Here is a 27121-nt window from a genome sequence, read left to right as displayed (position 1 = left end):
AAACATCTCGCCCTTGATTTAAGATGATCATAAACGTGCTCTGTGACATGCTGGTCTAGAATATCAGGCATTTGAAGGACTATTTTCACACTGATGCCAGGAGACGCTTAGAAATTCAGATGGAGCAAGAAGGAACTGCAGATGCTGGAATCTTGATACGCCACCTGATCGGCTGAGTTACCCCAGCACTTTGTGTTTTACTATAAATTTGGATGTTTTTGCTTCTTTAGCGCACAGTGAAGGGTGTAAGGTCAGCTAGGGTTCAGGGGAGGGGAGGGGGAGGTTGGATTAGAAAGGGGAGGGTGAAGATGAGCAAGCTTCTTTGTAGGTTACCTAAAATTGGAACATTTCCGTTTAATTAATCTACTTGAGACTTATGTAGGAATGATTATATTGAACAGCTGCTGATTGGACGCCATTCATTTGAGGTTGCAAAGCATTTGATAAAGTTCGGCATAAAAAAGATGACCATGTAATGAATGCCAAATTGGATGGTTCAATTGATAGCAGAAAGTATTGTTGAAAGCAGAGCCTGGGGAACAAGAACAAGTGGGCTTCCACTGAAGGCTTTTGCTTGGCCATTTTCCCTCACACAGCGACATTCCTTTGTAATGACCGCGTGGGTGTGACACCTTGAATTAAAGCTGTGAAATCAGTAAGTATAAAATATGTAGCCTTTTAATTGATTGTGCTGATCCATAGAATTAACTTTGTGTTGAATTACCCCCGAAGTCCATAAGACCGCTTCGCACTAATGGGCAGATTAAAATGCAGTTCAACTTCCCCTGTCAACGTCTTGACTTATTATAAGCACTTCTAATTTTAGCCAATTTCAACATAACTACTTTTAAAGGGATTATTCATTTTGTCCTAAACTAACACCAGCCAGATTGATCCTTCTCCTGGATTACAGTGCCCTCAATTATTGAAAACATCAAACCATATGAAGAAGTTAAAAAAATATATCAGGCAAATCAATGAAAATTATATGTGGTGTGAGAAAGTGATGCTTTCCTAATATGCATATTTAATGCAATAGATATTTGAATAGGAAGCATTAGGTATGTGAAGGAATATCTATTTCCAAACATGGAAAATTCATCATTTTGAAAATAAATCACAATGCCATCAATGTGAAACTGCGTTGAGCAAAGCTAATGCAATATTGGCCAGGACTCAGGGGTATTTGTCAATAGGTCAACGAGTTAGTGAACATACCTATGAGACTAAATTCAGATATTTTGAGCACCCTACCTTCAAAAAAAGATATGAACTGAGGAGACTTAGAGGATAACACAAGGATTCCAGGATTTCGAGACACAGAGAATTGCAGATGCTGATTTACAAAACAAAATACAAAGTGCTGGAGTAATTCAGCAAGTCAAGCTGTATCTCTGGAGGACATAGATATGTGATGTTTCAGTCTGAAGAAGGGACCTGACCCAAAAATATCACCTATCCATTTGCTGCCTAATCCGTTGAGTTACTTCAGGACTTTGTGGAGGGAGGAACTGCAGATGCTGGTTTGAACCGAAGACAGACACAAAAAGTTAGAGCAACTCACTAGGCCAGGCAGCATCTTGGAAAAAAGGAATAGGCGACATTTTGAGTTAAGACCCTTCTGTCGAACCAAAACGTCACCTATTCATTTTTTTCCAGAGATGCTACCTGACCTGCTGATTTGCTCCAATGTTTTGTGTCTACTCTAGCACTTTTCCCTTTTTAAGAGCAAAAACTACTGATACTGTGTAGATTAAGTCTTGATTAAAGTAAAGAAAAAAAAAGAGCTTGATAAAAATCTGGTTGGACATAGGAATTAAGTTTCTTGAAAGAGCAGGGACTGATTGCATGCAGGGCACTGTCACACACAGACTCCTTCACGCCAAGTGACAGACTCCTTCACACCAAGTCTGTGGAGAGATATAGGAGGTCCTTCCTTCCCGCTGCTGTGAGACTGCACAACCAGCACTGCTCCCAGCAAACGAGTCAACAGTAACAGTTAAGGAATACACAGTAAATTGATGACAATTTATCCTTGTCTTTACTTTTATTTATAATGTATGATCTCTTGCTATCCACTTTGCTGCTGTAACACTGTAAATTTCCCCGGTGTGCAACAAATAAAGCAATATATTATTATTGGTCAAATATTCTGTGGAACCACATGCCTCCTACAGAAGTTGGATATGGAATTTGTTGTTTAGAAAGGATTATGACCCATGTTATAATGACAAATATTCTGGTGATGACTTGATTACCTTACAGGAATCATGGGCCCAGAAGCTCTACTTGGGACTTAACTACTAGGATAAAGTTTTACATGGTCAGTGTAAAATGGTGGCTCCATCCACTGAGTGGCCTTTATTGATTCTTTGTATTCATACTCTGGCTACTACTTGCTTCATGCTGGAAAATGGGGACTAGATGTTCTGCATGATGAGCATATTAGCTGACGTGTCAGGGCAGGACAAAGAGCAGAGTCCAATGTTCAACTACATTGGGGTAGTCCGAAAAAGATTCATTTCCTAACATCATGTTCTTAATTTTAAAGTAAAAAAGCTGCCAAAGTTATAAGCCCAGACTCTGACAATCCTTGTTAAATTGTAATAATACTGATCTACACATTGTTAGATAAATGTTATTTCTAAAATTGCTTATACTTACAACACGAAAGGAGGTAATTTGGCCCAGTGATCCCAGGTGAGCACTCCCATTAGACCTATTCCCCTCCTCGTTATTTCTCTGTATCATGTCGCTCTTAGATGTTCCTACCAAGTCCCCATTGATTTTTCTTCTGCCATTAACCTACACTAAATGATAACTTGCAGTTGCAATACCTGGCATGATTGGAAGCTGCAAAATATACAAGCATACATGAAGGCAAGGAATTCAACTTTACCAGCACTGTTACAACCCGCACTGTCACTCCTTCCATACTGTTTTCCAGTTTTTGGTCAACTAGAGAACCATTCAATCCAGCAGTCGGACTCCAAAGACCAAGCTACATAGGGCATAGTAAACAAATAGTATTAAAATAATGTTCAGTGCAATGATAATATAATTTTACTGTTTTACTCTCCTAAAATTCTGTATTTGTAGCAGCTCATTTTTGTTGGCACTAAGGCAGAAAAAAATAATGCAATTTATACATAATTGTACATCAAATAAAATTACAATGAGTCTTTGCAGAACTGAAGAATATATATTGCATTTTCTGGAGATCTAGACATCATTAAATTGTGAGATGTATTTGTTCTCCTGCCAGAAGTATGTTTAATGCCTTCAAAACGTATTTGCTTCAAAATTAATTTTTAGTCAATAATATTAAATATGTTATAATATAGTGGTAGTGCAATATTCAGTGCCTTTGCATGCCAGCTCCCACACACTGTTGCTATTATATCATGCACGTAGTAGTGATGAGCAGGGAATTAATGCCAGCCTGCTAAGTTTTAATGGTGTAACTTGGCGCAGCCTTAATTGTTAACTGTTTTCATTTTCCAAAATAATTTTGAGAAGACCATTAGTAAATCCCATGTCCCCCATTGTGAGGCAGAATGTCAAAGGTACAAGTGTGATAAATTGATAAGTTCGCAAGCTGTAAGGGAATAAATATTCGTCCTTCACCACAAGCACCAAACAAGTGATGCAGCAGCATTGTGGACCAAGTTCTGCTTCGGAAATTCAGCCCCATTAACCTCAGAAGCAGAGTACAACAGATAAATGTTGCTATATCATGTGTTTAGCATGGGCAACTGAAGATGACATTGAGGGTCAGGATTATAAAAAAATATTAAAATATTTAAAACAGATGGTGAGTTGCTTTACAGTATGAATTATCAAGAACCAACAGCCTGCATTAAAATAAAAAGGGTTTCTTTAAATACAGTGATACAATTATAATTCTACATGGTAAAGTTAAGTCTTTCGGATCGAGCATGTTCCTTGAAGGAAGTATTGCAGGGACAGAATGAAAACATCTGGAGACCTGTTCACTGATCCCCTTGTGCTTTCTGTAGTCACGCTTAATAAAATAATTCTGTTGTTGCAAATACTCCTGACTTCACAAAATATTGCGGCAGAACTTGCAACAGATGAAGTATTCGGCACTATCAGCATATATTCGGCTTCACTAGGCCTGGTCCATGCTTGCATACAGAACAGAAAGGAGATAGGACCAGGTTATCTATGAAGCATTTGAAATATCTTCTATCAGGAAAGGACAAAAGGCTCACATGCAGAAATCAGCCATTTACCTCATGCATTGTTCTCACTCAAGTAGCATTTAAGTTTTTCATTTAAAAGCCCAAGTCACAATTTGAGTCAGAACCATTGTTCTTGGTATAGACGGCCCCCGTACAACATGTTGTTTTGAAAAGATAGGTTAAGGGGAGTGTAGCTGAGCTTCCAATTACAGTGAAGTGAATGTCAGCGATAACATTATTGAAGAGAAAACAGAGAAAATATAACTGCATGTCCTAAAGCAGTGGCCAGATATGAACCTTAATGATTCTCTGTATCAAAATACAAGCAAACCTTCTCGAATTGGGATGGTAGCAGGGGGAATTGTTTCTTGAAAATGTTCCAAAACGCACAGCTGCATCATCTGTGCATGCATCAAGAATCATTACTTGAAACAAAATGTTGTGTTTATTTATTTACTTTAATACTCATAAATTCCATGATAATATTCCATATCTTGAATTTATGGAGCATGAGTGATGATCACCTGTACACTAGTTCTAAACTATACACTGGGGACAATTTACTGAAGCCAATTAATATACAAACCTGCACGTCTTTGGAACATGGGAGGAAATTGGAACATTCGGAGAAACCCCACCATCAGAGGGAGAATCTGCAAACTATCTACAGACAGCACCTATAGTCGGGATCAAACTCAGGTCTCTGATGCTGTAAGGCAGCAACTATACCACTGCGCCAGTGTGCTGCCTGACAAAGAATATTTAAGCTGAAATGTTAACTCTGTCTTCCTCTTCACAGATGCTGCCTGATTTGCTGAAGTGTTTCCAGCGTGTTCTGCTTTAACACCTGAGATGGCAGGTCACTGCTAGATTGACCCTCAGATCTTAATGGCAAGCATGGGTGTGATTTTGCTGGCTGCAGGGATTTAACTGAAGTAATGCCCAACTCATTTTCTGAATGCCATTCTAGGGAAAGACAATGTTTCACAAGTTGCATTTTTCGTAATGATCATGTAATTTCAAACGTATCTGTTTGTCATATTTTTTATGGGGGTAGGTGGTTTATTGAAGTGGTTGGAGATTGGAATACCAGTTTACTCTGGATTCCGAATGTTTGGTCTATTACTGAGAAAGCAGGCAGGATTGTAATGGGAAATTCCTTGAGTTTATTTGGGTGCCATATAAGAAAATACTCTTGAGTTGATCTGCAGGAGTACAAATTATGATGGCCACAAAGGTTTTCAGTACTTTAAGGAAGTAATTACCAAACAAAATCCGGAACATAAAACAGTATAGCACAGGAACAGGCCCTTTGGCCCACAATGTCGAACATGATGGCTAGATATATTAATCCTATCTACCTGTACATGATTCACACCCCTCCATTCCCTGCACATCCATGTGCCCATTTAAAAGCCTTTTAAGTGTCATTATCAAATGTGCCTCCATCGCCAGCCTGGCTGTACATTCCAGGCACCCATCACTTCCTGTCTACAAAAAACATCTCCTTTAAGCTTTTTCAGCTAAAGTGTATGCCCTCTAGTCTTTGACATTTCCACACTGGGAAAAAAGGTTCCGACTACTCGATCTGTGCCTTCTATAATTACTTCTATCTTGTATCCCCTCAATCTCTGGTGTTCCAGAGAATAAGTGCAAGTCTGTCCGATCTCTCCTTCTAGCCAATACTCTTCTAATCGACGCAGCTTTCTGGTAGACCTCTTCTGCACCTTCTGCAAAGCCTCCACATCCTGTTATGGGGCAACCAAAACTGCACACAATACTCCAAATAAGGTCGAGGATCTCAAAATTAAATTGATCCTTCTCGCAGGGCTTAAAGAAAACTTAGATTTGCATTTAATTTGGGAAAGATTATGACACCAAAAGTGAATAGGTAGTTCTTCAGTACATGGAAGACAGGACAGGGCACACAGTTCCAGTGGGATGGAAATGTTGACACCTTCACCTGATTTACAACATCACACTGTCAGCTGGATGTGTATAATCTCCAAAGATCAACGATGCATATTTACATTACCTGGGGGTCGAGAGTATCAAGCAAGGCAAGTCGTGATCTCTTGTGCACCACACTACTATCAATGTATAATTTTCCCCGAGGTACTGCACAGCCTTTAGTACAAAATATTCAAATAAGAAAACCATGACAAATTATTCAACCTGCTAAGTGTAATGTCCCTGAAGCAAATTATCCTGGCTGGAATCAGACCAGAACAGGGAGTATAGTATGATTTTGGCTTTTGTTGTTCCTCTCTGTCATGCATCGATGAATTTATCCACCCAATTATCAGCAACTTTCAATTATGTATCTTTGCTTTCATCTTTGATGGACTTCAATTACAATCATCTGGACATTTTATATTTTGTAAGTTGTTTGCCTGAATGAAACATAATGTGATGCATTATATGTAAGCAGTTGAACAAAACTTGGCAAAGAGTATCTTATTGCTTGCATTAAATACCCTTAATATGAACATTTTGTACTTTCTACTGAATTTGAGAAATACATTACTGAACTTACATTTATTACTTAGTATATATGGACTGAACAGAATTTTCTGTGTGTGGCTACAGAATTTTCTTATAATAACTCCACCAACAGAGAAGTATTGGAATGACAATAAATTTTCCCCAAGTTAAATCAATTAAAATTATAGGAGACAATTATTAAACATTAAGATCACACTGTCCACTTGCAGAATGGACGCTTCTGTCAGAAATTTAAATTGAGGATTGCTAATGTTGCCAAAGTTTTCTTGATGTTTTAAATCACTTTGAGACTGAATGATGTCGCAGTATCTATTGCTGAGCAAGCATACTGCCACGGTAGTTCACAGTAGAACTCTGCATCGCCAGAATTCTCCAAGTAATGTTTCTTGCTTTTGGAGATATTTAACAAACTAACAAGACAATTGATGCTGAAAATGTGAAGAGAAAATGATGGGAAGCTGACAAATGAAGGTAGACACAAAATGCTGAAGTAACTCAGCCAGACAGGCAGCATCTCTGGAGAGAAGAAATGGGTAATAGACCCTTCTTCAGACTGAGAGTCAGGGGAGAGGGAGTCTAGAGATATATGGAAGGGTAAGGTGTGAAATCGACAGATCAAAGCAGATGTTGTTTGGGAAATGTCAAATGGTTCATTGTTACCCGAGGGGAAATGTGACAAGGGGGCATACAATAAGTAAATTTAATCAGAAGGACAGTAAAACTAGTCGGAGAACTAGGGTGGGTGAGGGAAAGAGAGGGAAAGCAAGGATTACTTGAAGTTAGAGAAATGAATATGTAAGCTGTCCAAGCAATAAAAGAAGAACTCACTCAAGTCTCGGGATCGTCATTAAGAGGGTGGAGAGGGTGCTGGTATCTGACAACACCTTTTCCCTTGGATGTTGCTCTGATCCCGACCACTGGCTGACTGTCTAAGAGAGGCCAGCATTATTGGTAACCACTGGGGCCAATGTGCTATTATTGGTTGGCCATTTGAATCCCTGAGATGCCGGTTTCTGTTTTGCTTCTCACCTGCCCGAGTTCTGTTCAGGGTTGAAACGGAATTTTGCATACACAGTGGGAGACTATTATCTAATTGTATTTGAAATTAATATTATATCCACTCGAAGTTGAAGCTGAATCAAAAGATAATTAAAAAGGGTATTTTAACTAAAAAAATGAGTTCTAACAATTGAAATCCAGGAAAAAATACATTCTTGGAAGTAGCATAATTTATCCCCATTTCTTAATTGCAAAATGTAAAATGTCACTTACTCGTTGAATTCCTCTATCCTTCTCCTCACTGTAACTGGTACCGAGAATTTCAAACAGGATATTCTCATTTGTGCCATCATCTCTAAAACTGAGCATTCCAGTTAATCCATTCACTTTTCCCTATAAACAAAAGAGAAAACATAATTTATGAATTTTGACATTTAAAATACACGTAAATAACAAATATGAAAAAGGAGGAAATACAACATTTTATTATTACTTTCTGTAAAACCCAATATTTTTTATCATGAGGTTAAACCTCTCCCATTGGTATGCCCAGCTTGTGAAAGGACCTGCTATTTCATTATAACATTGTCTTTTCAGGGTAGAAAGGAAAATGTTTTGTGTTGATAATTCAAATTATTTCTTTATTTAATAACATTGTGACATTTATTGGTACTTAGATGATCTTATTCCACAAGAGTGCCCCTTATTCTTGGAGAACTGAAAAAGTGCAGCCATATTGCTCAACAATATGAAGAGACACAAGAGGAAAAAGCTCTGGGTCCCACTAGGGGAATATCGAAAGTTAGCACAATCGAACGGTAGTCTCTGGAGCAAAGATAGGTGTTCTAAAGTTAGCACCATTGTAAAACTGTATGTTACAGCTTGATCATATAATGAATTGAGGCATTACATTATTCAGTGGGAACATAGCGTTTTCTGAATGTAAATAATGCAAGTGTGGCACAATGAAATTTTGTGACCCACACAAGATATATGCGATAAAGTACTAAATGTGTGGTGCAGAAGCCGATGCAAATTGCACTCTATTCTTGATTAGTACAGGTGTCAAGGGTTATGGGGAGAAGGTAGGAGAATGCGGTTGGGAGGGAGAGATAGATGTACCATGTATGAATGGCGGAGTAGACTTGATGGGCCGAGTGACCTAATTCTGCTCCTATCACTTTATCACCTTATGACCTTTTTGCAAAGTGGGCTCCCTCAATATTGGAGGTGATATACAATTTGCACTTGTTTTCACATAGCAATATGAAAACACGAGCCCAAAGCCTGTTAAATGATAGAACGCTGTGACAATTCCACCTGTTGCTCAGATTCATGCATTCAGCACCACCTGCATTGGTTCGAGTTTTGTTGGTGTAGGAATGGTGACTAGAACCCCCAACAAAGGTCAGCTGGACCACGGCATAGAATTCACTCAGTCATGTGCGGATATTGTAATGGAGGAATTTGGATTATTGATGGCTGGTTAGGACTCTGCAAGACTGATTATGCAAAGTCATTGCATGCCTTGCCCGCAAGACAATCTTCTCAACCTGAGCTGTAATATCCTGTTGTTAGCGTGGAACATTTGCAGGGTTGACTGGGCTGAGATTGCCAGTGATTTTTCGTGATATGGTGCCTGAGGTGATTTTAATAGGACAGTCTAATCTTCTGAATAAATCTGCTGAATTTAGTGCTTTTGCCCACAGCCTCGATGAATTATTAAACCGTCATTCAGAGTCAATTAGGTAACTTGGACTAGAATCAGATGCAGGCTAGACGGTTAGGACATTAGGGATACAATCAGCGATGTTGCACAAATCATTGGGTTTATAAAATTCAATTTGACAATTTGCCATGGTGGGATTTGAGCACAAATGCTCTGCAATGCAGGCCCAGAGTCAATGGCCTGATCGGAGGAGTTACCACACCATACTGCGGAACACAACACAACACAAAAAATTATACAGCAAACCAGGAATTTATTACTATATAACCTTAAACCTGGAAGAACACGTGATAACTTGCCCTTGGTCAGAGGATAGGCTGCTTTGTGAAAGCACACAAATGAGACTGATGTGGGACGTTTTAACATCAACATCAGACTCTGCATGCAAGTATCTCTTAAGTTTGATATGTTTTGAGGATATAATTAACATCCAACTTCGCTGGAGAGAAGGAATGTGTGAGAATGTGCCACAATATAACTTGTTGGGTTTCAGGGTGCCTGCTAAATTTGTTTGTTAGAGTAATTTATTAATCTAAAAGTAATAAAATTATATTAAGATATAATTTTATCAACTGTATTGAATATATTAACCATGCCAAATTCTCTTGCAGGTATATTACTTATATTTTACAGATTAATCATTAAGATGTGGTGAATGATAAAAGAAGTTAAGGGCGGCACAGTGGCGTAGCGGTAGAGTTGCTGCCTTACAGTGGCAGAGACCCAAGTTCGAACCTGAGTACAGGTGCTGTCTGTATGGAGTTTGTATGTTCTCCTTGTTGTATGAAGTTGTGAGAATAACGACAAGTTGTTTAACTTTATATTAAGTTTTATTAACCGCGAGGCTACAGACCATAAACAAAAGCCTCTACATTCCTCCAGATTACTCCCTGTCTTAACTGAACCTGGAAAGCACGCATGCGCTAGATAAGATACTCCAGGAACAATTTGAACGAATACCCGACATGGATCAGGAATACAGTGATTGATCTACATCCTCCTTCTTTAGCTTATGCCCCATGAAATAAAAGCAAACATGCATACACTAAACTATGGCAAAGATTGTACAAAATTAATTAATTATCCTACTAACCAATAACTACAGCAAAGCAAACCGACACAAATAAATAACTGACAATTAGTCTTTGTATTTAGGATTAGGCTTGCAGACACGCCCTGCGCATGTCCTGTAATGCCCCTCCGTGGTATCCCTCACAGGTGTTTTAACCACAGGCACAGAAACAGGCACCTGAACCTGAGGCTGCTCAGAGTCCATTGTTACTTGTCCATCACCCATGAGAACATTGTCATCTTCTGACCCCATTCCGGTATCCGGGTAATCAGTAGTAACATCGAATGGACTTTGCTGCGTTGGCGCAGTCTCGTCTACGGGCAAAAGGTGTCTTCGATGCCTCCTGTAGATCCCTCCTGATTGAACAATGTAAGATCTGGGCACTTGGCATATCTCCTTCACCACGCCCATACGATTGTAGCATTCTGGAGTCTGTAACCGGACTGCCTGTCCTTCCATCAAAGGCTGGAATGGTTGGCTTGATTGATCATAACACGCCTTCTGTCCCAGCCTTCTATTGAGAAGTTGAGCTTGGACCTCTAAAGAGGTCTTGTACTTGTGTGGTTCCTGCAGTTTCTTTGAGATGGGGAGGGTAGTGCACGTTTGCCTTGACATCAGCCCTTGTGCCGGAGTTCCAAGCGTTGTGTCATGTGACACATTTCTGAGATTAAGGAGATCAAGGAAGACGTCTGTAAGATTTTTCTATGACTTGTTTCGCACTGCGGACTGCTCGTTCAGCTAACCCATTAGATTGGGGATACTCCGCTGCTGGTGATGTGAGTAAAGTCCCACTGTTTATCAAAGTCTTTAAATCGCTGGCTTGTAAACTGCCCAACATTGTCTGACATGAGAGGATGTGGTGCTCACTGGACCGAAAAGTGTCTCTTTAGCTTTGTAATAACAGCTGTTGAAGCAGGTCAATCTCAGACCAGCCGGAATATGAGTCCACTAGCACCAGGTATTGTTGATTGTGCCACTCGAAGATCTCAGTTGCCACCAAGGACCAGGGCAACTCTGGAACTGGATGCAGCAGAAGTGGTTCCCTCTGTTGGTGTGGTTTTGTATTGTTGCACACCACACATGATTGTACCTCCTGGTTGACATAATCCATCATTGCAGGTCAGAAGACCTAGTTTCAATGTCTGTCATAGTCCATAAAGCATACGCAACAGGCCTTCCTTCCTGCCCCAAGGCCATACTGTGAAGCATAACAGGTAAGCGTGACTGCCTTATTGACATCATAGTAAAACAGAACAGGTGGGCAAGACATATGCTGTTTCAGTGCATCAAAGGCATGTTGCTGCTGCTCATGCCACGTCCAGGCAGTATCTTTGTTAGTGAGCTGTCACAGGGGAGCCGATAGCTGGCTGAAATTGGGAATAAATTTACCGAGGTAGTTGACCATCCCCAGAAAACTTTGCAGAGCGGGGACATCTGCTGGCGTCATCATCTCACCGGTAGCCGTCGTTTTGGAAGGGTCGGCTTTAAGGCTTTCGCTTGTAAAAATGTGCCCAACATAGCTGACCTGATTCACCCGGGACTTGCACTTGAGGGGATTAAGTTTCAAATGCACCTCTCTGGCACGGTTAAGCACTTTTCTCAAATCAGCGTTGTGTTCTTCAACGTTTTTACCCGCAATGGTGATGTCGTTAACGATGATCGCGCAGGGATACCCATCGAAATTCTGTTCCATGGTATGCTAGAATACCTCACTGGCAGAGTTGAGTCCGAACGGCATCCGTAAAAACCTGTAGCGGCCAAAAGAAGTGCTGAAAGTGGTTAGCAACGAAAATGTACAGTCGAGCGGAATCTGCCAGAAGGAGCTCTTGGCATCCAACACAGAAAATACCGTTGCGTTTGCCATGTGTGCAGCCACTTCTTCCACCGTGCGCAGGGAGTGGTGTGGTCTTTTCAGAGCAGCATTCAGGTCCCTCGGATTGATGCATATACGGATTTCTTGTTTGTTCTTTTTGTTGGCCGTAACCATAGACGACACCCAATCGGTCGGCTCTGTCTCCGACGTGATGACACCCAATGCCTGCATTGCGTCCAGTTCGGCTTTGACCCGGTCCTGCATAGCCACAGGAATGCGATGTGCGGGACAAACGACAGGTCTCACATCCGGTTCCAGTGTCATTGAATAGGTCACTGGCAGTTTTCCAAGCTCGTCAGTAAAGAGATCGCTGTATTCCGTTAGAATTTGATGTGATGTATCATCTTTAACAGGAGTCAATTGGTGCACATCCTTGCCGAACAAGACCTGCCACATTCCCTGGCATGCACAAAGTCCTAGCGGTGGCAGAGCACCTTTCTGGACCACATAAAATGGAAGTGTGTATATCTGTCCCTCTAGGTGGCACTGCAACTGCACCATTCCAATAGGTTTGATTTTGGTGCCAGCATAAGCAATTAGGGTGGTGTCTTTACCGCACGATTTTAATTGTTCACCATTCCATAGACGCATAAATGACTTTTTCGACATCACATTGCACTTAGCACCAGTGTCCACCTTAATTTCTGCTGAAACACCATTGACTTGCTTAGGCTCGGGCCGCTGCGGACCGTCCGGCGCGGCCTCCAACCACAACAACCTGACTGCGGGAGAGGACAGCAGGAGAAGGGATAGACATTGTGGCCTTCCATCACAGTGAGGAGAGGACTGGAGGAGACTCACTGTGATGGATGTTTCTTTGATGGATGTTTCTTTTTTTTGTGTGTTTTGGGGTTGTGTAATTTTAATGCCTATTTAATGCTTTTATTGATGGACTGTGGGTGACTGAATTTCGTCCAATATTGATGACAAATAAAGCTATCTTGAATCTTGAATCTTGAATCTTGACTTGCATGGTGACCATAGCTTCGTCATTTCTTATTCTTTGTGCTTCAAACAAATCCATTTGCAGTTTGATCCCATCAACACCGATTGTCTCATTGGCACTGCTGTCGGTTTGATCTGATTGCAACTGGTGAACAAGCTGTTTGGGTTTCTCCCTGCGATAAGTCTGTTGTGTGGATTTGCAGCATCTCCTGAAGTGATGCCGTTTTCTACTGGCATAACACTGTGGACCAAAAGCTGGACATTTTTCCCTTCGAGCTGCGTGGTTGCCTCCGCAATTGTTGCAGGCGGCAATAAATAGTGTCCCAGCCTTTTCTATCTGGATTCTAATCGTTGTCTCAGGCTTACGTTCTCTCTGGAACCCAGCCTGAACAACATCAACACTTGTGGCAGATCGCTGCACAATAGTTAGCATTTCATTATGCACTTCTGTCAGCTCGTGAACTTGACAGGTAGAAATAGCCTTAACCAATGTCAAGTTACAGTCACGCAGAAGTACCTTCCTTAGTTTATCATCACTAATACCACATACCAGTCTATCATCAATAAGCTCATCACAGAGCTATCCGAACCTGCAGCTCCTTGCTTGTAACTTTAAAGCATTGACATATGATTCAATAGTCTCACCAGCCTTCTGATTCCGGGTGTTGAACTTGTGCCGTTCCATGGTGAGATTAGTTTGAGGGCTGCATAACTCTCAAAATTTCCTCTTGAGACATTGAGGATCCTCTTCCGATTCAGCAGGGGTGACATCCTCTTCTCCGCCTCCCATGGCGGGCTGTCTCACCTTCTCCGCATACACAAACGATCTCGCACGTTCGGTAGCCTCCTGTCCCGCACGGTTGAGAAGAATATACACCAGAGTGTGGGGTGGCCTTTCGGAGTGTGCGGCTGCAACGGAAATGTCATATTCCTCCTCAAAGATGCGCCATCTCTCGCCGATGTTGCTGTCGAAGACGAGCGGGTCCGGCCTCCGGAATGCATCAACCATATTCGTTTGGCAGAAACAAGAGGTCAGCTGAACTTGGATTGTTTGCACTGGAGTGTCAGAAGCAGAGGGGAGACCTGATGAAATTTCACCTTCAACAGAGTAGACACTCTTTTTCCAAGGGTGGGTATATCATACACTGGAGGGCATAGTTTTAAGGTCAGAGGGGCAATCTTAAGGAAAATGAGTGAGACAGGTTTTTTTTTCCACACAGAGAGTGGTGGGTGCCTGGACTGCAAGCCAGGTGTGGTGTTTAAGAGGGTTTTTAGCTGGGATCAATAATATGTAAGGAATGGAGGGATATGAATCATATGGTGACAAAAGGCTCCAAAGTTTAAATTGGCATCATGTTTGTCACAGACATTGTGGATCAAATGGCCTGTTCCTGTGCTGTACTGTTCTATGATAGGTGAGTTTGCACAGTGCGTTGAAGTATGCAGCTCAATCAGGAAGGTGGGGACTTGGAAGACCAGACAATCCTATTGTCCAGATATCATTCCATTGCTTTTTCTTACTGATTTACCTGAACTGTAATGCAGGTAAAGTGGAAAGTGATCAAAAAGAGACTGAAGCTCGGTGAAAGGTGAAATAGAATCTGGAAGCAATCAGATGGAGGACAAGAACCACAGCAAGAAAGCCCTTAACTTCTTGTGAATCCCAAAATAATATTTCAGGTGACTAAGCCACCAGGAAATACTGAGTACAAATGAAAACTAAAATGAAACCAGACAGTCCATTCAGAAAGTATTCAGACCCCTTAACCTTTTCCACATTTTGTTATTTTAAGGCACATTGTGCCTTATTTTAAAATTGATTAAATTCTTTTTTGTTATCATTAATCTACACACAATACCCCAGAATGAAGAAGTGAAAACAGGTGTTTAGAAATCTTTGAAAATTAATTAAAAAGAAATAACTGAAATATCCCATTTACATAAGTATTCAGATCCATTGCTATGACACTCAAAATTGAGCTTAGTTTCATTCTGTTTTGATTGATTATCCTTGAGATGTTTCTACAACTTCATTGGAGTCCACCAGTGGTAAATTAAATTTATTGGACAAGATTTGGAAAGGCACACACTTGTCTATACAAGGTCCCACAGTTGACAGTGCATATCAGAGCAAAAACCAAGCCATGAAGATGAAGGAATTGTCCGTAGAACTCCAAGACAGGATTGTGTCAAGACACAGATGTGGGGAAGGGTATAAAACAATTTCTGTAGCATTGCAGGTCCTGAAGAGCACAGTGGGCTCCGTCATTCTTAAATGGAAGAACTTTCGAACAACCAGGACTCTTCATAGAGCTGGCCGCCCGGCCAAACTGAGCAATCGGGTGAGAAGGGCCTTGGTCAGGGAGGTGACCAGGAACCTGAAGGTCACTTTGACAGAGCTCCAGAGTTCCTCTATGAAGATGGGAGAACCTTCCAGAAGGACAACTATATCTGCAGCACTCCACCAATCAGGCCTTTATGGTAGAGTGGCCAGACGGAAGCCACTCCTCTGTGAAAAGGCACATGACAGCCCATTTGGAATTTGCCAAAAGGCACCTAAAGGACTCTCGGACTATGAGAAACAAGATTCTCTGGTCCGATGAAACCAAGATTGAACTCTTTGGCCTGAATGCTAAGTGTCATGTCTGGAGGAAACCAGGTACACTCATCACCTGGCCAATACAATACCCTCGGTGAAGCATGGTGGTGGCAGCATCATGCTGTGGGGATGTTTTTCAGCGGCAGGAACTGGGAGACTAGTCAGGATCGAGAGAAAGATGAACAGAGCAAAGTACAGGGAGATCCTTGATGAAAACCTGCTTCAGAGCGTTCTAGACCTCAAACTAGGGCAGACGTTCACTTTCCAACAGGACAATGATCTTAAGCACACAGCCAAGACAATGCAGGAGTGGCGTTGTGACAAGTCTGTGAATGTCCTTGAGTGGCCCAGCCAGAGCCCGGACTTGAACCCGATCGAACATCTCTGGAGGGACCTGAAAATAGCTATGCATCGATTCTCCCCATCTAACCTGACAGAGCTTGAGAGGATCTGCAGAGAAGAATGGGAGAAATTACCCAAATACAGGTGTGCCAAGCTTGTAGCGTCATACCCAAGAAGACTTGCGGCTGTAATCGCTGCCAAAGGTGCCTCAACAAAGTACTGAGTAAAGGGTCTGCATACTTTAGTTAACGTGATATTTCAGTTATTTATTTTTAATTACTTTGCAAACATTTCTAAACACCTGTTTTCACTTTTTTATTATGTGTGTAGATTGATGATAAAAAAAAAGAATTTTATCCATTTTAAAATAAGGCTGTAACGTAACAAAATGTGGAAATGTGAAGGGGTCTGAATACTTCCTGAATGCACTGTATAGTCAATATTGGTGTTGATTTATTATTGTCACATGTACCAAGATACAGAGAAAAACATTTATTATGTGTGATAGAGACAAATCATACCAGACATGAATATATAAGTTAGTACAAAAGAAAAAGTAAACAGAGTACTGAATAAAGTGTTACGGCTGCATAGAAAGTGCAGAGAAAGAACGTGCAAGGGCCGCGGCGATATAGGTTGGAAGATCGTGAATTCATCCTTCACATATACGAGATCCATTCAAGAGTCAGTTATTAATGGAATATAAGGGGGAATCTCCTACCGTTATATCAACAAAGGACTTGCAAAAATATCCTGAGACAAAAACAAAAGCTCTGATTTTTATTTCTCCCAACACTTCTATCCATGTTTTTAAGTAAAGGCAGAAGATTTGGAGAAACCCAAGAAGCCTTTTGTGTGAAGTGAGTAAAGACATGAACATTTTCCCATCATACATTTGGGGATTGAAGGAAAGTTTCAGTTTGTTGACATGAAAATGACACCCAATTTTATATGCATTAAATTAGCAGTTTGGAACAATTTGGGGACCTATGCATATATTATGCACATAGCATACCTGAGAGACAGTTAATCAGAAATTAGATCAAGTATTATTTTTTAATATCGCCGATGATCACCTGAAGTAGGGAGTCACTTGTGCATAGAAACATACCTGCAATTTTTTCTCCGTTAACCTTTGTACAAGGTTATATTCTGAAGTGAATGAATTTTCTACATAGATTCTAACTTCCATTGTTCCACTGCATGCATTTTCTACTTATATAAGTGCAATACTATTGAATTTTGAAATAAAACATGCATAACCTTTTTAATTGCATCAAATGTAGACTTTCCACCTTGCCACGGCTTAGAATTTTTTCTTATGCATGTCAAACTAGCCATGCTATGCCACTTTCGATCTTCTAGCTTCTTATGGAAGGCATCAGCCAGCAGCAAAATACTGTCATATACGTAGAGATTGGAGATCTGCATGGATTAGACAAAAGAATAATTTTCAGCAAAAATAATGATTTTGAAATGATGAGTTACGTGACACAAGGGGACTGCAGATTAATGAAAATCTCAAGGCAAAGACAAGCATTTAATTTCTCTAATGAATTCTTCACCTCACATCAATAAAGATTGAGTGTGAAAATTTATCAGTCCTCTGGGATAGCACAGAATCATACCGTTAAATGTCTTTGAGAAGTCGACTCCAAGTGCATTAATAATATCAAATAATTTCACCAACCAGAACACTCACTAAAAAACCCTAATTGAAACACCAAAAAATCATTAAATGGGCTTTGGCAATTAGTCAATGTATAATCAATATTTTGCTTTAAGTGGTTTTATGTGCGATCTGATCTGATCTTTGGTCAAGGTAGGCATCTGCATTATGGCAGCTTGCGCAAGTATCAATCAACTTAAATCATTTCATGACTGACGAGACAGGAACTTGCAAGACCAAGACAGTAGATTTTCAGCAATCTGAAAAAAAAGATGTGGGTGCATCAGAAAAAGTAAATGCCACAATGTAAAATTATAGGAATTCCAGGTCCTTTTCCAAAACACATCAAAACAGCATTCCGATTAAAAATATAATGAGAAGCACTGGAGGATCTTAGAGGGTCAGGCAGCATCCATGGAGAGAAATGGAGAGCTGACATTTTAGATCGAGACCCGACATTTCAGATCGAGACCCTGCATCTGATCTGAAAAAGCAGAGGGGAAAAAGCCAGTACAAAGAGGTGGGGGAAGATCTTTTCACCCACCCCTTTTCCCAGCCTCACTGTAACGGCCACTTCTCCTCGACACTTTCAGTCCAGATGTAAATTCTTGACCAGACACATAGAGTCATAGAATCATACAGCATGAAAACAGGCCCTTTGGGCCAACATGTCTATGCCGACCAACATGCCCCAGCTACATCAGTCCCATCTGCCTGCGTTTGGCCTATATCCCTCTTTATAATATATTGGCCTCCAGAAGCAGTGAAAGAAGGGGTGAATTGGAAAGAAATAGATCAGTAACTCAAACTTTCTCTTTCATTATGCATTTGTAAACAGTCAGCAAGGGGAAAGTAATCACATTCTGACTCTTGGCAGTGAGGCAAGAGTAATGATCATTATCCAATTTTTGTCCCTTCATTATTAGCACTTCAGATATGTCTACAAGAAAGATGAGCAGAAATCCATCATGCAGCCTCTTCAGTTATCCGACCTTCGATTGTACTCTGCTTTCCTGTCATTGGTAATGATTCTCTGCAACCAAAGAAAGATCTGTCGCTCTCAGCTTTAAAATGTTACAGCTCAGTCTCCACGGACTTCTGGGGTAGAAAATTCCAAATGTTCAAAACCTCTAAGAGGAGGTTTATCCTCACCTATTTAATGGATGCATCATTGTACTGCAACTCAACCTGCCAGTTCATATTTTCAACATCATCTCTGTCTAGAAACAAGGAAACCAACAAGGTGCTGGTTTAAAAGGCAGCTTGATCCATTGAGTTACACCAGCACCTTGTGTCTGTGAATTCCCCTTGGCAAAGTCGACGTTTGAACAAAATCACCATTCATCCTTCTGACCTCCACAGGAAAAAGGCCAACCAGCTCAATTGTTCCTCAAAAGAGAAAATTGATCAGATATTCCTTATCAGGAAACAACCTTTTTGATCCACCTCCAATTCAATTATATCCATCATTTAATAAGATCAGAATAAACAGAGTACTCCAGACGAGGTCCCATATGAATTCACGAGCTGCAAAATATTGCTCATTTTATACTTCATTTTCTTTGTAAAAATGCCAACATGCTGGGTACTACAACACTATAGTTTATCTCCACTCAGACCTCCTACCAACATGGGCTATCTCATGTTTCCGCTCATTGCATGCACTTTGTCTGCTATTCTTGCCTGCTCATGTATCCCCTCTATCTCCCTTTGCAAACTATATTGGCTGGAAATTAGTTTGAGACTTTTGTGTGTGTACATCATGTATAATTAAAAGCCAAATTCCCCAACTTTAACTGTTTTTATGGATCTCTGGAGAAAGTGTCTATTTGGACCAAGAACTCATTGTCAAAAGGCTAATGAGGCCTGGTCAAAATAAGAGCAACATTATTCCTTCCACTACTTGCCAATTATCTACCTGAAATTCATAACATGTTTGTGCCTTTGTTAATAACATATTTGTGCCTATGAAATTGGAAGGAAAAAATAAATATAAAGTACTGCATTTTGGATGTACAAATTGTACACCCAATAGCCATTAATGTACAGCGAGACAGCAACTGGATAATTTGAACACTGACTCTCTCTCAGTTTTAGTCCCTATTAAGTTTACTTGGAAATAGCAGATGATAGATTCTGTGTCTTTGCCAACGACATGCAAACTGTAAGCGTTTAGAATTAGTGCAAGGTCCATAGAACAAATCCATCAGAAATGAGTAATTCTCGGACTAAAGCTAAGAAAAAATATGAAACTTAAAAAAAAACCTTAAACATTAGGGTGGCACGGTGGCGCAGCAGTAGAGTTGCTGCCTTACAGCGCCAGAGACTTGAGATCGATCCTAGATCCTGACTACATGCGGCTGTCTGTACGGAGTTTGTACGTTCTCCCCCGTGACACTACTAAGACCAAGGAGCTAATAATCAACTTCAGAAGGTCACAGAATGAGGAATACACTCCAGTCCTCATCAACGGGAATGAAGTGGTGAGAGTGTCCAACTTCAGGTTTCTGGGCACACACATTTCACAGGACCTCACATGGTCCACCAACACCGCTGCGCTTGTCAAAAAGGCACAGCAACGGCTGTTTTTCCTGAGAACGCTAAAAAAGGTTGGTCTGCCACAACAGCTACTGATGACCTTCTACCGTTGCCCCACAGAGAGCATACTGACATACAGCATCTATGTGTGGTATCTCAGCTACACGACAGCGGACAGGAAAGCTCTTCAGCGGGTCGTCTGCCGAGCGCAGAGGATCATTGGGACACAGCTGCCAGCCCTGGAGGACATCTACAACACACACTGTCATGATGATGAGTCATGATGTTGATATGCAAATATCGTGACGTATGTATCAGGAGCCGGAGAGCGGGGGAGTTGTGCTTGCTGGGTATGCTGGATGATGCAAGACCTGGAAAGTGGCAGTCACTAGAAGAAATAAACATTGAAACTAAGTAATGTAACTCCCAAGGATTGTGTCTGCTTCATTATTACACATCTGAGACGAAGATGTGACATTGGCGACGAGGATATTTTGGATATTCTGGATATTTTAGATTCTGAATCCGAGACTACCTGCTGGAAAAAAAAGGTTAAAAAAGGGTCGTAATGGCAGTCGCTGGAGCTGATTCCTTAGCACTTTGCAGAGTCCCACACTTCGATCCGACGGGTGATGCGAGTACTGTCAGCGTGAAATGGAAAGCTTGGCTGGAGGAATTCGATGCCTACGCCGACAGTCGCGGGCTCTTTCTTGATGAGAGTACGCCGGGGCAGAAGGCACAGCGGAGAACATTGCTTCTCTTCACCGCGGGGCCAGCAGTTCGAGAAATGTTTAAAACACTCCCTGACACCGGAATGAAGGATGACTATAAGAAAGCCGTTGATGCATTGAACAGTCATTATGTGGTGGTACTGAATGCTACCTTTCAACGCCATTTATTCCGCAAAACAACCCAGGAAGAGGGCAAAACTGTTGCGCAATTTGTGATGAGACTCAGACAGGTGTCTGTAGGTTGCAAATATGTGGCTGCTGATGTGGAAAACCAGATATTGGATCAGGTTGTCCAGCATTGCAGGTCAGACAAGCTCAGAAGAAGGCTGCTGGAAAAAGGTGGTGAGTTAAACATATGATGCTTTGTCGATTGTGGCAGCACTGGAAGCTGTTGAGGGACAGTTTCACAGCATGGAATTGAAAGATTCCAAGACTGGGCAAGTTAATTGGTTGTCCCACGGGAGACCAAGAAGTAAGCTTGAACGTGAGATTGAATGTTACAGGTGTAGCAACATGGGTTACGTAGGGAAAGATGCATGTTGTCTAGCAAAAGGTAGAACATGTAGGAAATGTGGAGGCAAAGATCATTTTGCAAAGAAATGTAAAAGTAAGGCCAGGGACAATACAAGGGATTACAAAAGTGAATCTTCCAAGGCAAGGGAGGAAGTGAAGTCCAGTGACAAGATAGACAGACCGTGGCAGAAAAAGAAGAGTTACATCCGTCACGTAGAAGATGATTTCGGAAGTGATGAGGACGGTGAGCATGCTATTAAAAGGGATTATCAGTTTGTATTGAATGATAGCCATCTGGGAAAAGTTTCAGTGATCATCGGAGGTGTTACAGTGCCAGTGATTGTAGATTCTGGTAGCGACAGCAATGTAATTGACAGATCACTGTGGGAATGCTTGAAACAGCAGAAAATCAAGTGCATGTCAAGGAGGTGTAGTAGGAAGTTATATCCATACACCGCAACTGATCCGTTGCAGACCATTGGATGTTTCACGCCTAAAGTAGAAGTCGGAGATAGAAAAGGGGTTGCAGAATTCGTGGTGATAGAAGAGAAAGGAGAACCCCTGCTCAGCAGAAATACAGCTCAAGAGCTGGGGGTGCATGTCAATTCAGTGCAGTCATATGAAGCACATTTAGGCATCATTGGTTAAACAAAATTTGCAGAGCAAAGTGTGGTGGCCAGGTTGTGACAGAGATGCCGAAAAATTTGTCATGACTTGCCAGGGATGCCAAATCACAAGCAGGAGCAACCCACCAGAACCAATTAGAAGTACAACGTTGCCAACAGGACCATGGGTCGACATAGCTGTTGACTTTCTAGGACCACTTCCAACAGGTGAATCAATTATGGTAGTGGTAGACTACTACAGCAGATACTATGAATATGCGGTGATGAAGTCAACTACGGCAGAAAAGACTGCACAGGCATTAGCAGAGATTTTCGCCAGACATGGGTTGCCTGTTACATTGTACTCCGACAATGGACCACAGTTTGAGTCTGAGACGTTTGTTGAGTACATGAGAACCACAGGTATTCATCATCATAGGGGGACTCCTAAATGGCCACAAGCTAACAGAGAAGTAGAGAGACAAAACCAGTCCATAGAGAAGAGGATACGAATCGCCCATGCCGAACGGAAAAATTGGAAGGAGGTGCTGCTAGCATACGTAGCTGTATATCGGGCAATTACTCACTCAACGACAGGAAAAGCCCTGCAGAAGCCTTGTTTGGAAGGAAAATTCGCACTAAAATGCCAGAAGTACGAGAGATCACGGAAGACCAGGAGGTGATAGGCCGTGATGCCGAAAAGAAAGGAGTGGCAAAATGGTATGCCGACTTGAAACGAGGAGCCACGTACTCAGAAATAATGCCTGGTGATGACATACTTGTGAGGCGAGATGATGGTGGTAAGATGGACACTCCTTACCATTGCCAGCCATACAATGTTGTATCGAGGAGCAGCAGCAGGGTGACAGTCAAGTCTCCAGAAGGTGTTATGTACAAGAGGAATGTATCGAATGTAAAAAAGTACATCTCGAGAGACACTCGAATCGAGGGCCAAAGTCCACCGAGAGTTACCGATTCAGTGGGGCCGGAAGACATCCCTGAGGTGAGGACCGGTGTTTCTGAGCCAACCAGGATTACTGAGGTAGTGACCAGAGTTCCAGAGGCAGCACGCTGCGATGCAGGTGGTGAGCAGAGACAGGGTCTGGAGGACAACTCCTTAGCAGATTCAACAGACTCTGATGTTCTTGTGCTAGCTGGTAGACCACAACGTGAAAGGAGAGTTCCCAAAAGATACGACGATTTTGTGTTATAGACTATAGTTATAGTTTGTTTAGTAATTATATGATATTTGTTTAGAGGCAAAGGAAACTTACAAGTTATTATTTGTATATTTGTATTAAGGGGAAAAAAATAACATAATGAGTAAAGAATTGTTTAATTGGGGGGAAAGAACACAGTAATTGTAATTTAAAGTTTAATTTTGGTAAAGGCAGGACGTCATGATGATGAGTCATGATGTTGATATGCAAATATCGTGATGTGTGAATCAGGTGACCGGAGAGCACGGATTGTGTCTGCTTCATTATTACACATCTGAGACGGAGATGTGACACACGCTGCCTCAGGAAAGCCACCAGCATCTACAAGGACTCTCCACACCCATGCCACCGTATATTTGAACTACTTTCATCTGGCAGACGTTACAAAGCCTTCTACGCCCACACCTCCAGACTAAGGAACAGCTTCATCTCTGGAACTATAGCTGCTCTGAATCGGAACTGCTGAGAGCCCGCCATGATCTGTCTCTGCCCCCCGGGGTCATCTGGCACAACTGACCCCTGCATGAACCCTTTTTTTGCACTTTACCTTGTTCCCCCTTTTTCTTTTTCTTTCCACCCCCCCCCCCCCTTCTTGTGGTTTACATGTTCGCCGTGATTTATTTAAATATTTGACTTGATGTGGAAGCGACAATCAAAATCTCATTGTACTTGTACAATGGTAATAAAGGATATTGTATTGTATTGTGTGTTTTCTCCTGGAAACTTTGGTTTCCACCCACACTCCAAAGACGTACAGGTTTGAAAGCTAATTGGCTTGGTATAAATGTAAACTTGTCCCTAGTGTAGGATAGTGTTAGTGTGCACCGATCGATCGTTGGTTGGCGTGGACTTGGTGGGCAGAAGGGCCTACTTCTGTGCTGTATCTTCAAATTAAACTAAACTAACCTAATTTTCAAATAGAACACAGTACATAGAACAGTACAGTGCTTAAACTGACCCTTCAGCCCATGATGTCTGCGCTGAACATGATGCCAAATTAATTTGCTCCCTTGTTCCTGCAAATAATCCACGTCCCTCCATTCCTTGCATATCCATGTGCCTATGTAATGTTGTACTATTTTCCATCAAAGAATAATTTGTCAGAATTATTCTGTTTTCTTTTCATGAATGTTTTCATACTTTTAGCTTCCAGCATTGACAATATTTTGCCTTTTGAATAAAGTATTTGTTTTTACTTTCCTATTATTATCACATTTATATAGTGCAACTGATATATATGCAACATACATTAATATTGTCTTTCAAAGTAATACAAATTCTGAACAAAAATCTCCACAAGCAGCAAAAATACATAAATGGAAGTTATTGTTTAACATCTGTAAATTTGGCTCAGTAAAGACATTATTGTCCAAAAAATCAACACTCTTTTTTTTTGCAGCTTTGCATAATAAAACCATTACAAATGCAAAAGCCATTATTCTCAAGACCCATTTATGTTAGCATGAGAAAAAACATGCTTCCTGAATCCAATAAATTGTATCTGTTCTCTGCTTATAATAAATAATGATGCATATTATGACAAAAACTGCAGAGCATCTTCTAGATTTTGTTTTGCCATGTCAAATTAACTTTAAAAATGGCTTTTGTAATGATTGCCTTCATCAAGCATTCATGCATTCTTCTGTTAATTGCTAGATATTCTTCATTAAAGTGTCCTAATTAAGCATTATTTCATGGATTTCTTAAAGCAGGTTCTCATTTAAAAATCTGAAGCAGGAATTTTTCCTGTGGGTTATGTCTGACAGTATAAATGTAATTCTTACGTTCTTTACAAACATTGTCTTTCATTCAGGTCTGCCTTTTCAAAAACTCATTTCATTTTTTTTGTTCTTGTAGGCCTGAGAGAACAATCACTGTCAGACTTTCTAATATGTTGAAACAAGATAACAACGCAGAAAAAAAATACTTTTGCTAACAAGTAAACAGAAAATAGAACATAACAGCACTGGAACAGACACTTTGGCAATGGCAAAGCTAACAATGGCCTGTTTCCTTTATCATCGTTACTTTTTTTCATACCTTTCATTCATTGTTCTTTATCCCTCTACATCATCGCCTATATCTCTAGTTTCCCTTAGCCCTAACCAGTCTGAAGAAGGGTCTCGACCCAAACCGTCACCCATTCCTTCTCTCCAGAGCTGCTGCCTGTCCCGCTGAGTTACTCCAGATTTTTGTGTCTCCCTTTGGCACATTATGTCCATGCCGACCATTACTAAACTAATCTCCTCTACTTGCAAGTGATCCATATCTCCCATCCCAGCATATCCATGTGCCTTTCTAAAAGCCTCTTAAATGCCACAATCGTATCTGCCGCCACCACCACCCCAGGCAGTCTGCCCTCGGTGTAAAAAAATGAATTTTAAATTCATTAATAATAGGGCGGTGTAGTGGCATAGTGGTAGAGCTACTGCCTAACAACACCAGAGACCCGGGTTCAATCCTGACTACAGGTGTTTGGCTGTGCGGAGTTTGTACATTCTCCCCATGACCTGCGTGAGTTTTCTCCAAGATCTTCGGTTTCCTCCTACACTCCAAAGACGTAGAGGTTTTTAAGTTAATTGGCTTGGTATAAAATGTAAAATTGTCCATAGTGTGTGTAGGCTCGTGTTGATGTGTAGGGATTGCTGGTCGGTACGGATCTGGTGGGCCAAAGGGCCTGTTTCCGTACTGTATCTCTAAAACTAAAACTAAATATCTCCTTTAAACTTTATTCTTCTCAACTTAAAGCTATGCCCTCTAGTCCAGTTCACCTGGATAAAAGCTTTTGACTATCTACTTTATTTATGCCTCTCATATAATTTTATAAACCTCTTTCAAATCACATGTACCGAGGTACAAGGAAATTCATTTTTGCACACAGTTCAGTAAGTATTATTATACATATGCTTAAGTTCCAGAGAAAACTATCCAAGTTTGTCCAACCTCTCCTGGTGGATAATAATTTCTAATCCAAGCAGTAGTCTGTATCCTCTCCAAAGACTCTACATCATTCCTGGAACAGGGTGACCAGAACTGCACGTAACACTCCAAAAGCGGCTTAACCAAAGTCCTATATAGCTTCAACATGACTTTAAGACTTTTATACTCAGTGCTCCGACCAATGAAGACATGCATTCCATACGCTTTCTTTACCACTCTATCTACATGTGCAACACATGACAGCTATACATAATCTAACCACAATGGTGCTCGGGATTGAATAGCAAATGGTATTTCCTTGCAGCATTTCCACATAGGATTTGAAGCCAATTATAATTCTGGCATAAATGTCAAGAGATTGCACCAGATATTCATCTTAGATGAACATTCATACTGATACGTGCCAGAAACTGATGAGAAAAGTAAAGTCCATTTTCTAATTCTTTACATCCGGTATCTTAACTCCAATAAAACCATCCACAGGAAATTTACACAAACACATTTAAGGACAAAGAATGTAAATGGATAATGTATTCATTTAAATATTTTGCAATTTGTTTAAGCGTGAGTGCACTCGTAAAAAATGGAAATGGCTTAAAAACCCACCATCAAAGGAAACTCTGGAAAACATCTTAG

The 27121-nt window shown here is 41.0% G+C and overlaps 1 protein-coding gene across 2 annotated transcripts in view; it reads right to left on the bottom strand.

Moving 5' to 3' along the window:
- LOC144600103 (glutamate receptor ionotropic, delta-2-like) overlaps window positions 1-27121 on the bottom strand; it is a 361426-nt gene that overhangs the window by 77718 nt on the left and 256587 nt on the right. For both annotated transcript variants that reach the window (XM_078411520.1, XM_078411521.1), the window contains exons 7-9: window positions 17533-17694; window positions 7983-8102; window positions 2900-3001 (exon numbers count right to left, since the gene is read on the bottom strand). In XM_078411520.1, the coding sequence (XP_078267646.1) occupies window positions 2900-3001; window positions 7983-8102; window positions 17533-17694 (384 nt within the window). The remainder of the gene's footprint in view (window positions 1-2899; window positions 3002-7982; window positions 8103-17532; window positions 17695-27121) is intronic.

Source organism: Rhinoraja longicauda, chromosome 14 (genome assembly GCF_053455715.1).
Source record: "Rhinoraja longicauda isolate Sanriku21f chromosome 14, sRhiLon1.1, whole genome shotgun sequence".
Lineage (NCBI taxonomy): Eukaryota > Metazoa > Chordata > Chondrichthyes > Rajiformes > Arhynchobatidae > Rhinoraja > Rhinoraja longicauda.
This window is presented reverse-complemented; position numbering and strand designations above follow the sequence as displayed.